The sequence below is a fragment of the Poromitra crassiceps genome (assembly GCF_964638095.1).
Source record: "Poromitra crassiceps genome assembly, chromosome: 3".
In the NCBI taxonomy this organism is placed as follows: Eukaryota; Metazoa; Chordata; class Actinopteri; order Beryciformes; family Melamphaidae; genus Poromitra; species Poromitra crassiceps.
The window spans coordinates 46,488,502-46,500,829 of NC_139625.1; the positions used below are offsets into that span (position 1 = coordinate 46,488,502).

Below are 12,328 nucleotides of genomic sequence, written 5' to 3' on the forward strand. Positions count from 1 at the left end.
TCTCAACCAAAGAGTATAGAGTACTGCAGGGATGACGTATTTTTGTAGGCTTACCCCGGAAAGTCCCTAGTAGGGATGTTCATTTTGAAAATTTTCCAAAATCGATAATCGGTGAGAATTAACGATCAATTATCGATTATCGATTTTATTAATACTTAGAAAATTTTCAATATTTTCAATTTTTTTTTTTTTTTTTTTTTTTTTTTTTTAACAAAATGAATGCCTATGGCAGAAAATACGAAAGACAACGTGTTCTCCTCAATGAACTCTTTATTTCAATGTGTCTCCTCTCCAACACTGCTGTCCCCGGCGCATGCCGGTGTGAATTTCTCATGTTTAAAACAGTTTTGTTGGCACAAAGGCCCGTGCCCAGCCAGAAAACTAGAGACTATATGAAGCTCCACCTCACGTTAGTTGGCTGTGCAATGTAGTGGGGCGAGGAGTAACGAATTCCACCCAAACCTAGTCCAAAAAAAAATAAAAAAAAAATAAAAATAAAAATAAAATAATAATAATTAAAAAATCGATCCAAATGCCACAGGATCGATTCCAATCCTTAACGATCGATTATCGATTTTCGATAATTGATGAACATCCCTAGTCCCTAGGCTGCTGGTTCGTAGGGGGGAAAGGCAATAGGATTTTGTATGGGAATTTCGGTTAAATGCATGAAATAAGGTCTGTGGTTAACAGAAGTTGAAGTTTGTGTTCAGCAAGATAATCTTGAGAAACAAGGACCACGTTTATGACTTTTGAAGCGTTTTCTGAAAATTGCGTAAAAAAACACATGCTTCAAAAGTGGGGGCATGGTGGCGCAGTGATAGCGCTGTCGCCTCACAGCTAGAAGATCCTGGGTTTGATTCCCGCCGAGACGCTGTGGGCGCTGACGGTGTGTTCCTTCCATGTCTTCAGTGCCTACTGCCCAGGTGGGCTATCTCATCGAAAGGGCCTTTCTGTGTGGAGTTTGCATGTTCTCCCCGTGCTCCCTGGGGTTCCACCATACATAACCCCCAACAAAAAACATACAGAAGATGGTTGTCTGACCAGCGTTGGTTGGAAGAAGTTGGTCCCCGGGCGCTTGACTGCAGCTGCCCACCACTCCTGGCCTGACGATGGAGGAGGACAAGCCAGGATGGGTCAAACGCAGAGGACAAATTTCACGCCGCCTCCAAGCATGTGTGTAAGTACTGGCCGCCGTGCACATGTGTGTATGCCACAGTGTTTGTGACAAATAAAGATGGGGTTTGTCCATCTTTAATCTTTAGATGAATCTTAATCTAATGTAGCCAAATGTAACCTTTGTCATGCATGTGGGCACATTTGTTATTTGTTTTTAGTAGCCTATTTACTTCAAACTTATCATTTATTCCAGTCCATCTTGTTTCTATGAATCCCAGATTCATCCCACTTTAACACAAAAGGGCAATGAGGTAAAGATACATGTATTAGCGTCTCCAAGGTTGTTCTCTCGACCTTCAAGATGGACGCCTGTCTCTATTAACAGGAACTGGTGGAGAGCGAACCAATCAGGCCACGGAACTCGTTACCACGCTGACAGAGTACAATGCAGTGCACCACCAACACACACACACATACACACACATACATACACACACCGATAAAATATGCGTCGTCGCTCGCCGCACAAATCAACAACCGTCCGACAAGCTGATGAGATTTTAAATGAGCCTTAATTTGTTGAGAATTGTCTTTGATAATGATAGAAGAGAGAAGGATAGAGAGAGAGAGAGAATCAGAGACAGACGCTGAGAGAAAGACAGAAAGTCAGAGATTAATATTTGCGAAAACCAAGTAGATGTAGCTGTGAAACGCATGTAAGTAAATGTAAAGGAAAAGAATGATATAACAGACAGAGAGAGACGGGTAGACAGACAGGGTGCTAGAGGTTTAATCTGAAGCTAGCCTGCAAAAAGGCCAGGGGTAGACAGAGAGAGAGAGAGAGAGAGAGAGAGAGAGAGAGAGATATTGTGTGACTGACTTAAGAGGCCCGTGATTCAATAAAATAGAGGGACAGACAGACAGACAGACAGCCAGCTGTATCACTGACCTGTGACAGTCCCAGGTATATGGACACAGTCTCGGAGATGTACAGGAAGCGGCCCTCCTTGTTTAGTGCAAATACAAACCCATCTAGAGACTGAGAGAGAGGGAGGGAGAGATAGAGAGAGAGAGAGAGAGAGAGAGAGAAGAGAGAGAGAGAGAGAGAGAGAGAGAGAGAGAGAGAGAGAGAGAGAGAGAGAGAGATGAAGGGTTAATTCAATTCAATCAAACTTTATTGTTGTTCCATCTGAAATCTCACTGCGGTGCGGTTCACACCAAACACGAAAAAAGCTTAATTTACATGAGTTCACTCAGGTTGAGAAAAAAAATCAACTGGAGCGAACGGGCGATGATGATCATATTGTGAAGTGGGAGGGGCTTACTGGTCCTTCAAACAGAGATTTTCCAGAGGCACACTCCCTCCTTTTCAGCCCTCCCACAGAAGGCTGAAAAGGAAAGCGTTAATAATCAACCACAAATTAACCAAAAGTTACAAACTAATGTGAATAATATCTGAATTTAATGGAGATACAAGGACTGTGGATGTGTGTGGAATTCGTTTTTGACAGCATTTCATAAATTGCATTGCTATCACGTCAAAGACATCCAGAGGATCTCCCTGCTCCCAGTGTGACTGTAGCCGAGGCCCAGTTTGCCAAAATTATGACGTAATGAGTGGTGTCCCATTTCCTAGGTGATTGTTTTCAACCCCTCCCCCTTGTGGCTGCGTTTTGAAGGGCAAGGGCCAAAGCGAGGGGCACTCAAAAACAAGGGGTAAAAATAACAAATGGGATTGGGCAAGCCGCTTTTTTCCACCTGACAGTGAGGAGTTTCACACAGAAATGCTCACAATTCATTTTTGAAAGTCCAACTCAAGTCTCTGAGTGAGGGGCAAAAAAACATATTAGTGTGGATGTCTTTGATACACACAGACATACACACACAGAAACACGTGCACGTGCGCACACACAGGTTACTGCAGTACTGTAGCCTACAGTATGTTAACATCTGATTACAGTCAGCACAGTCTGTCTGGAACACACACGCACACGCGCGCGCACACACACACACACACACGCACATGCACACGCACACACACACACACACACATATGCATGCATGCATGCACACACACACACACACACACACACACACACACATAATATACATGCACACACACAGAAGGTGTGGGTGTGTCTAATGCCGTAGTTATGAGAGGATCACGGCGGAACACTCGACTTCTTCAGCACATCACACACACACACACACACAGGTCTAGGTGCGCCTAATACTGTGGTTATGTGAAGATCATGGCGGAACACTCCGCGAGCGCAACTCTCGTTCAGTCTCTCTTTCTCTCTCTCTCTCTCACTCACACACACACACACACACACACACACACTACACCCCTGAGGTTAGAGAGGTTAATTACATGTAGTTCCCTACTGTTGCTTGCTGATATGGCGTGTGTGTGTGTGTGTGTGTGTGTGTGTGCGTGTGCGTGTGCGTGTGCGTGTGCGTGTGTGTGTGTGTGTGTGTGTGTGTACGAATGTATCTCTGGATACATGCGTTTATTGTACTGCGATGCGCACTGTAATCTGTGCTGAAACAGTGAAGCCAGTGGCTCTGGCTCAATAGAGAGCCCAAGTGAACGTCACTTCCTCCAATTTAAAAGATAACTATGCATGTCAAGAAAGTCGCAGTTTGTCCTGAAACTGAAACGTAAGCAGGGCCCGAAATTAACTTTTTGACTCATCGGCCAGTAGGCATGGGTCGATTTCCAGTTTTACCGGTTCAGTTCGGTGTATGAGCCCAAACCGGTTTGATCACGTGCGAACCGAAACCCCCTTTTTTTTCTTCTTTTTTTAAATAAAAAAATAGTGCCAATCCATTCTGATTGCACTATTTTTCGTATTAGCCTCTTCTCAAGTAGCACTAGCAGGCAAAAATGTAAAATTCGATATACCGGTTTGATACGTTTTTTTGGGGAATATCGAACCGGTTTCAAAATTTTCAAACCGACCCAAGCCTACCGGCCAGGTGGCGGGTGGATGGGAAAAATCCACGGCATATTTTTTACCGGCCAAAATAATATATCGCATTTTTGTCACATATACATCAGGGATTCCGCTAGGCATTTTTTCAGACGGCCAATGCAGCCAGTAACATTCCAGAATTCCGGCCATATCGAATATTTACCGGCCACTATTAAAAAAAGGACGTTATAAAATAATTGTTGAAAGAATCCATTTATTTCTCTATAGTCTATTCTTTGTAGCCTCTATAGTCGATCTTTATTCCAGTGTTGTTAAGAGGCCAATTTTGCAGCAAGAATATTTAATTGGTCTGCATTCAACAGGCACGTCATTCTCGGTAAGGACGCTTTCGTTATTGGAACAGACAACATGCACACTCCTACTCTAGCCTATCTATCTGCATTTGCAGACACTCATGAACCAATATCTTCTGGACATTGGCTTGATGAAAAATCAATGCAGCTAAAAGTAATAACTGCGACAGTGTCAGTGCAGACAGCGCACAACTTGAATCTCCAGCACCTTAATCTCTCCCACTCCACACCTGGCACCTGCGTCAGCTCTCCTGCACTTGCTCTCAGCTCCCATTTGGCTTTATTTGTGGTAAGCATTTTGATTCATCTCCTCATATAATACGAGCATCGGCAACAAGCGCGAGCGGTTGATTCATTGATTGATTCGCCCGATGTAGGCTGTCAATTCAGCAGAGGGAAAAAGCCGCTTTTCACCTCTGCTAAATTGTTTTAAATTTTACATGATGACTATTTTGGGACCCGCCACGTGGCGGGTAGACCCCTGAGCGTCACACGTAAAATCTAGTCGCCATTGGCGCTTGACGGGTGTTCATTTCGGGTCCTGAACGTAAGGTTTAGTTTTGTCAATCAACTACATCGCTCGTCTCGCACATTATACGTCACACCAACAACATGGACTGATGGGAGAGACGTCACTTATGCGACCGGTTCTATGTAGTCTTTCTGATTTATAACTGTTTTACCACAAACTGCGACTTTCTTGACATGCAAGGTTATCTTTTAAATTGACTAAATAGACCTTTGCACACCGTGGCACAATTCAAACAGGATAAAAAAAAAGTATTGTTCGTTGTGACGTTCACTTTGGCTGTGACCAGTCATGGTCCAGCTCAGACAGCCTCTTCAACATGTATCTAAAAATGAAAACCAAGTTGTGGGTCCCACGCATGACCGACCCCCCTCTCAAAACTGCAATCCAAAACTGAATTATTGCTCTAGGCCTATTTTACAATTACTATGAAATGTGTGCGCTTCACGTGCTCATTTTGGGGGGGTGTTACGGAGCGACCTTGTCAGCGTAGATATTGTTCCCTCCAGATTCTATATGATAGACATTCTACATTTCTTTCATTTCTTTCTCTTTGTCTGTCATTGGGAGAATGATGTGGGTTAGCCTAAGGGGCATTATGTGTGTTGCTGTAGGGAGTGACGTAATAGGGAAGGGTATTTCAGTGTTCGGGGGTTCGAGCTCTTGTCATGTGACTCTGCGGAAGAGGAGTGGAGCACACCTTCCGTGCTCCCCCATTTGGTTTTCTTTTGTACTCATGAGTTTGTTCTATGTTTCTGTCTCGTGTCCACATGAACGTTGGTAGTGCATCGGCACTGGACACTATCGACTCAACCGGCTCGAGCTGTCCGAGAGGAGCCAGCGCACGCCAGCTAGCTAGGTGAGCTAACCGCCTCTCACTCTAATGACAGCCTGTTGACTGCACTGTTTTCTTTCTCATGTTATCGTACCATATGCCAGTCAACCCCTAGACAAGATAGAATACGAGCCTGAAGATGGATATTGAAATACAGTATGACTGGGCGCCGATAGGTGGAAGTGGCTCGAGCTGGTCCATTTGATTGGCTGGGCTGTGAGACAGAGTGGAGATTAAACCATTTAGGTTACGACATAAATTAGGTTGACTTTTTATTTCGATCATTAGACTCAATTGTATCCATTTCAGGGACATTCTGCAATATTCCATGTTTTACAGTTGATTTCATTTCAATTATCAAATTCCATGCTTTTTCTCCCCCCTGACTTTTTTCCTGCCTGGTGGAAATCATGCAGTATAGGACAGGTCATATAAGCTATTTTACAGTTGTGGATTTTAAAATAACTTCATCAGAACGGCCCCTCGAGAATGCTCCGCCCCCTCGGTGCTGCCCCCACAAATCACAGGCTGCATTTCATGATTAGCATTATTGCTAGGTTAAAATGTGTGAGGATAATAGACTTGTTAGAGGACAAAGTCATTTCATGTGAAGGGCGACGACATGGAGAGCAACAATCTGGACCAGACCCTCCCCCCCCCCCCACCACACACACACACACACACGCATGCATTCACACAACAAACAAAAACATGGCTACACGTGCGCAGAGAGACGCACACATGCTTATACAGCAGGCATGGAGATGTACACACAGACACACACGCGCACACACACACTGTCAGGGTGTTTGTAAATGAGGAACCCAGCATGGATGGACATTGATGAGGCTCATTGACGATTAACATCTCATTAGCATCTCATTAGGCAAGAGGGCAGACTAAACGGACACAGGCAGGGAGCAGCGAGGGCACGCACGCATACCCACCGCACACACACACACACACTCACACACACACACACACACACACACACACACACACACACAGGACCTGGCTTAGCAATCTGGGCACCCAGAGTCTATCAGTCTGACGAGTGACAACTAATAAAACTCTGGGACAGGTGGACAATATGTCAGGGTTTCCGCTGGACGTCTGCGCCAAGACTTCCGTGGTTATTGTTTACAGACCGATTGACGCGAGAACGGAGTTAGAGCTGATCGATTGTAGGTCCAGACAACATTTTGGCTAATATTAATAATAAATAGCTCTATAGCTGCAGATGTCGTCGGACTGTAAACAATGACGGAAGGGGCATCTGCTAAAACACACACACACACACACACACACACACACACACACACACACACACACACACACACACGGATACATGCATGCATTCACACAACAAAGAAATACATAGCTACACGTGTGCGCACACAGAGACGCACACATACTGCTTATACAGCAGGCATGGAGATGTAGTAGTATAGTGTGTGTGTGTACATCTGATGTGTACACACACACACACACACACAGACACACACTTTGTGGTGAAGGGGAATTCGAAGCTTTCCCTGGCGTCCAGATCGCCGTGGAGTTCATGGAGCTTCCTTCCCTAACCTTGACCCATATCAAAACCCAAACCGCGTGGCTATGAGTGTCTAACCTCAACCGCAGGGCATCAGGGTGCCTCACCCCAACCGTGTGCATCCAACATACAATGCCAAAGGTACATGACAAAATGTCGCAAATCAATGTCATGGAAGTGAGAATGTGTAGTATTTACACCTCTCTATCGCTCTCGCTCTCTCGCTCTCTCTCTGTTGTTTACTGTATTATTGTGTTGTCAAACTCATAAATTGTGTGGCTTCAGGTCCAGGTAGCAGCAGCCAGCTGCAGGTAAGGCAGAGCAAATCTTCTGTCTTCTGGATTAAAACAGATTAATTAGAATGGGAGAGCGGATTGAAAGGTGGAGCTGTGTGTGTGTGTGGGGGAGGGGTAAAGTATGGTGATATGACGCTGAGGTAAACATTCTCGCACCCACACAGTAAACAAACGGAACCTTGCAGACTGGTTGGTTCAGTCCCGTGATGATGGTTAAAGAGGTTAAACAGAGTTGAGATTAGAACCTGGTCTAGTGGGGGGATTTTGGCTTGAGCAGTGAGCGGGGACCAGAGTGGTACCGGAGCGAAAGTTGGAGCGGCACCGATCACCCGCTCAGTCCCGCTCCAGTTTCGATCACAACATGTTCGAATCAGAATGCATCGGTGCGTGGCCATGTGTACGCCCACTATTTTCTTGCCAGCTGCTGCGAGACGAGAAGGAAGAGAAACGAACATGCAGCCGACTCTGCTGAGCTCATGTTATTTGTAGTGAGCAATGCCCTTTGCCCAGGCATTTAAACGCAACTTAAAACACCCTGGCCTTTTGATCTTTTTTATTCTTTTGAGCGGAGCGGAGCGGTGAGTGCGAGCGGGTGAAATCTGTATCGAGCGGGGAGCGGTCTGGAGCGGAGCGGCCAGGAGCGGCTGTGAGCGATGGATGATGCTGGATGGTGGAAAGTAGGGTTGTGCGATGTCAGTAAATTATCCATCATGATTATTCCACAGTGAACCATCGTGATCCATGATGGCATCGTCATTGACGGGGGTGGGGGGAATAATTAATAATTTATTAAGTCGCTGCGGTGCGGTAATGCCATTCATTGCAATGCGTTCATTACAACTGGACAGCTGAGCTCTTCACGGAGACCAGCGGGCTTCGATAGGCTACTATGCCAGGTGACTGAATGAAGCAGTGGCTCTCACTACCAACAATTTGAACGCCTCAAATAACAAAACGTTAACGTTACAGGTCCTCACCAACAACGTGTGTGTGTTGAATTTAACTAGCTGGCAGTAAACTGACTGAATTACTGGCTGATATAACGTTAGATTCGCGTGGGCTTTTGACCCTAATGAGAGCGATTTGACGAGAGGAGAGTTGAGAGAGAAACACAGCTGCTGCTGCTATAGCCTCAACGCGAGACTGATCAGTCATTCAGACTGATGCGTCTAGCGTTGAGGATGCTGCTGTGAGCGACTTCTACTTTCACTTTGGAAACAGGCGAGTTAAATTCACAGTTGAAGACTTGTACTCACTTTGGGTTGACAACAGGAAAGAACGTGAAGTTTCTTCTTTGTCTTAAAAGTTTTCGCAACAAAAGAACTGACTTCTCATGCGCAGGGGACGCCCAGGCGACATTAAACAAGCACTCCCAGTGCAGAGAAGCACTAGAGCGGAGGAGGGAGAGGGGAGGCTTCTCCGAGTCTGAACTGGGCGCGCTCGTTTAATGCCGCCGGCGCGTCCCCCACGCATCACGGTGAGTGGACTTGGTATTTTTTATTATTAAAACGTCACAAATTTATTTAGAAACAGATAATTAATCACGATGATCCGATGTAGACGGCTCAGAGGTCGATGGGGGGTCGGCCAATCACGATGGTCGATGCCATCGTCCATCGTGCCAACCCTAGTGGAAAGGGCCGCTCCGGCAGCGAGGAGCGGTAATTATCACCGCTCCACTCCGCTCACATGCTCTGGGGCGGAGGTCGCCAAGTGTCAGTGGAAGGAACTCTGTAAACCTGTGTTCTTTCCTTCCTTCCGGAGAGGAGACGAGGAGGTCAACTTTAGCTTTTCCAAACCAAAGTCGACACCCAAGCCGAGCTAACGGAGGAAAGCTTCCAGGCCAAGCCGGGACGAGAACGCCTTTCAGCTAACCCAATAGCTTTTGAGCTAACCCATTACTGCAGGCTATCAGGTTTCAGCCAAAGTCACTAGCTCTCCACCGATCCGCCGAACGGGTCTAGGGTATAGGCCGAGTTGAGCTCATTCCACTAGTTAAACGCCGGCTAAATTCTAGCCGTGGTGGATTGGTTTCAGCCCTAGCTAGCAAAGCAAAGCAGCGGGCAAGCTAGCTGCAGCAGTTTGAAATTTGGGTACTATCCTGCTCAACACCATCCTGCTCAACACGCACGTGCACCTGATGGGCGACGAGGCGGCCCGCATTGCCTACATCTGCCTCATGCAGTACCTGGACGGGCTGGGCGTGCCACGCACCATGCAGTCAGAGGAGACCCGTATCTGGCACGTGCCTACAGCCAATTGAGCGGATGACCTTTGACCCCTGCCGATACCCTCCCACCTAGAGCAGTCAGCTGACCACAAACCCCCGCCTACCAAGTGTCCATCAAATCCCTCAGCCAATGTCCATCCCTAGAACTTCGCCCTCTCAGTGCTGTTTACATATCGTCGCTGCTGGACTGAAAATTGTAAATGTCAGGATACATTTCTAGGGAGAATGTGTGGTATTCTGTTCACAGCCTAATAATGAGATATTAAAGTCACTGGAAACAAGAAAAAAAAACTTTAACTTTTTGTGCACTGACCGACCAACCAAGTGGGAGAGGGGCGATTGCCGTGGAGTCATGCGATTGGCGGGGAATAACATCAGTGGCAGGAAAAGAGTTAAGAATATGAAGACAGAAGTTTCAGATTGGTGTGTCCTGTTTGTCATCACATTGCGCGCGTTTATGTGAGAGAGAGAGCGCATGGCTGTTTGACTCTATTGAATGTGTATGCTTATATATGTGTAACCATGTCTCCAAATGTGTGTGTCTTGTGTGTGTGTGTGTGTGTGTGTGTGTGTGTGTGTGTGTGTGTGTGTGTGTGTGTGTGTGTGTGTGTGTATGGACTGAACAGACAGACCAAGGACAGCACTGACCGAGAGAACACACACACACACACACTTCAGGGGCAGTGTGTGTGTGTGTGTGTGTGTGTGTGTGTGTGTGTGTGTGTGTGTGTGTGTGTGTGCCCCATAGTAATTATGCTAATTGCCTGGATGCCCTTGCCTTTATTTATGCGCGGCTGCTAAGATAAATAAAAGGAAATTGCTTTGGATCTAACTGTATTCATTTCAGCATGCTAACTAGAACCCTGACGCTGCTCTCAGTGTGTGTGTGTGTGTGTGTGTGTGTGTGTGTGTTTGTTTACCCTTCACAAATTCTGCAGGTAATTGCAATTTCGATTGTACATTTATTTATTTTATTCTGTGTGGAAGGTTTTGTGTGTGTGTGTGTGTGTGTGTGTGTGTGTGTGTGTGTGTGTGTGTGTGTGTGTGTGTGTGTGTGTGTGTGTGTGTGTGTGCGCATGTGTGCGTGTCTGTAGTGGGATGTTTTGTCATATTGGCTAGAATATAATGAACTGAAACCACAAGTGTTCTTGAAAGAAACCCAGCATCTTCAACAGAACCTACCAGGAAATAACATAACATAGGCTACTGCATACTCGCCTAATAATTATTAATATATAATATAACATAACATAACATCGGCTACTACATGATCACCTAATAATATATAACAGAACAGAACATCAGCTGGCTTGGGTACTTAGTACTTAGTACTGGCCGGTTTCTTTCGGTGATCTGGTGACCCTGATAACATAACAGCACAACATAGTATAACCTAGTATAACATACGTAGTGACCCTGATAACATAACAGCATAACATAGTATAACCTAGTATAACATAGTATAACATAGTATAACGTAGTATAACATAGTATAACGTAGTATAACATAGTATAACATAGTGACCCTGATAACATAACAGCATAACATAGTATAACATAGTATAACGTAGTGACACTGATAACATAACAGCATAAAATAGTATAACGTAGTGACCCTGATAACATAACAGCATAACATAGTATAACATAGTATAACGTAGTGACACTGATAACATAACAGCATAACATAGTATAACGTAGTGACCCTGATAACATAACAGCATAACATAGTATAACATAGTATAACGTAGTGACACTGATAACATAACAGCATAACATAGTATAACGTAGTGACCCTGATAACATAACAGCATAACGTAGTGACCGTGATAATATAACAGCATAATGTAGTATAACATAGTATAACGTAGCGACCCTGATAACATAACAGTATAATGTAGTGACCCTGATAACATAACAGCATAACATAGTATAACATAGTATAACGTAGTGACACTGATAACATAACAGCATAACATAGTATAACATAGTATAACGTAGTGACCCTGATAACATAACAGCATAACGTAGTGACCGTGATAATATAACAGCATAATGTAGTATAACATAGTATAACGTAGCGACCCTGATAACATAACAGTATAATGTAGTGACCCTGATAACATAACAGCATAACATAGTATAACATAGTATAACGTAGTGACACTGATAACATAACAGCATAACATAGTATAACATAGTATAACGTAGTGACCCTGATAACATAACAGCATAACGTAGTGACCGTGATAATATAACAGCATAATGTAGTATAACATAGTATAACGTAGCGACCCTGATAACATAACAGTATAATGTAGTGACCCTGATAACATAACAGCATAATGTAGTGACCCTGATAATATAACAGCATAACGTAGTATAACATATAGTATAACGTAGCGACCCTGATAACATAACAGCATAACATAGTATAATGTAGTGACTAGGGGTGGGACAAAATATCGATACTCACGG

At 44.7% G+C, this 12,328-nt stretch overlaps 1 protein-coding gene across 1 annotated transcript in view; it reads right to left on the bottom strand.

The window, feature by feature from the left end:
- Window positions 1-12,328, bottom strand: part of npas3 (neuronal PAS domain protein 3) — a gene marked incomplete at both ends in the record, with an annotated part of 1,009,388 nt that overhangs the window by 395,571 nt on the left and 601,489 nt on the right. Inside the window, one exon of the mRNA XM_083634138.1 lies at window positions 2,069-2,158. Within this exon, the coding sequence (XP_083490264.1) occupies window positions 2,069-2,158 (90 nt within the window). The remainder of the gene's footprint in view (window positions 1-2,068; window positions 2,159-12,328) is intronic.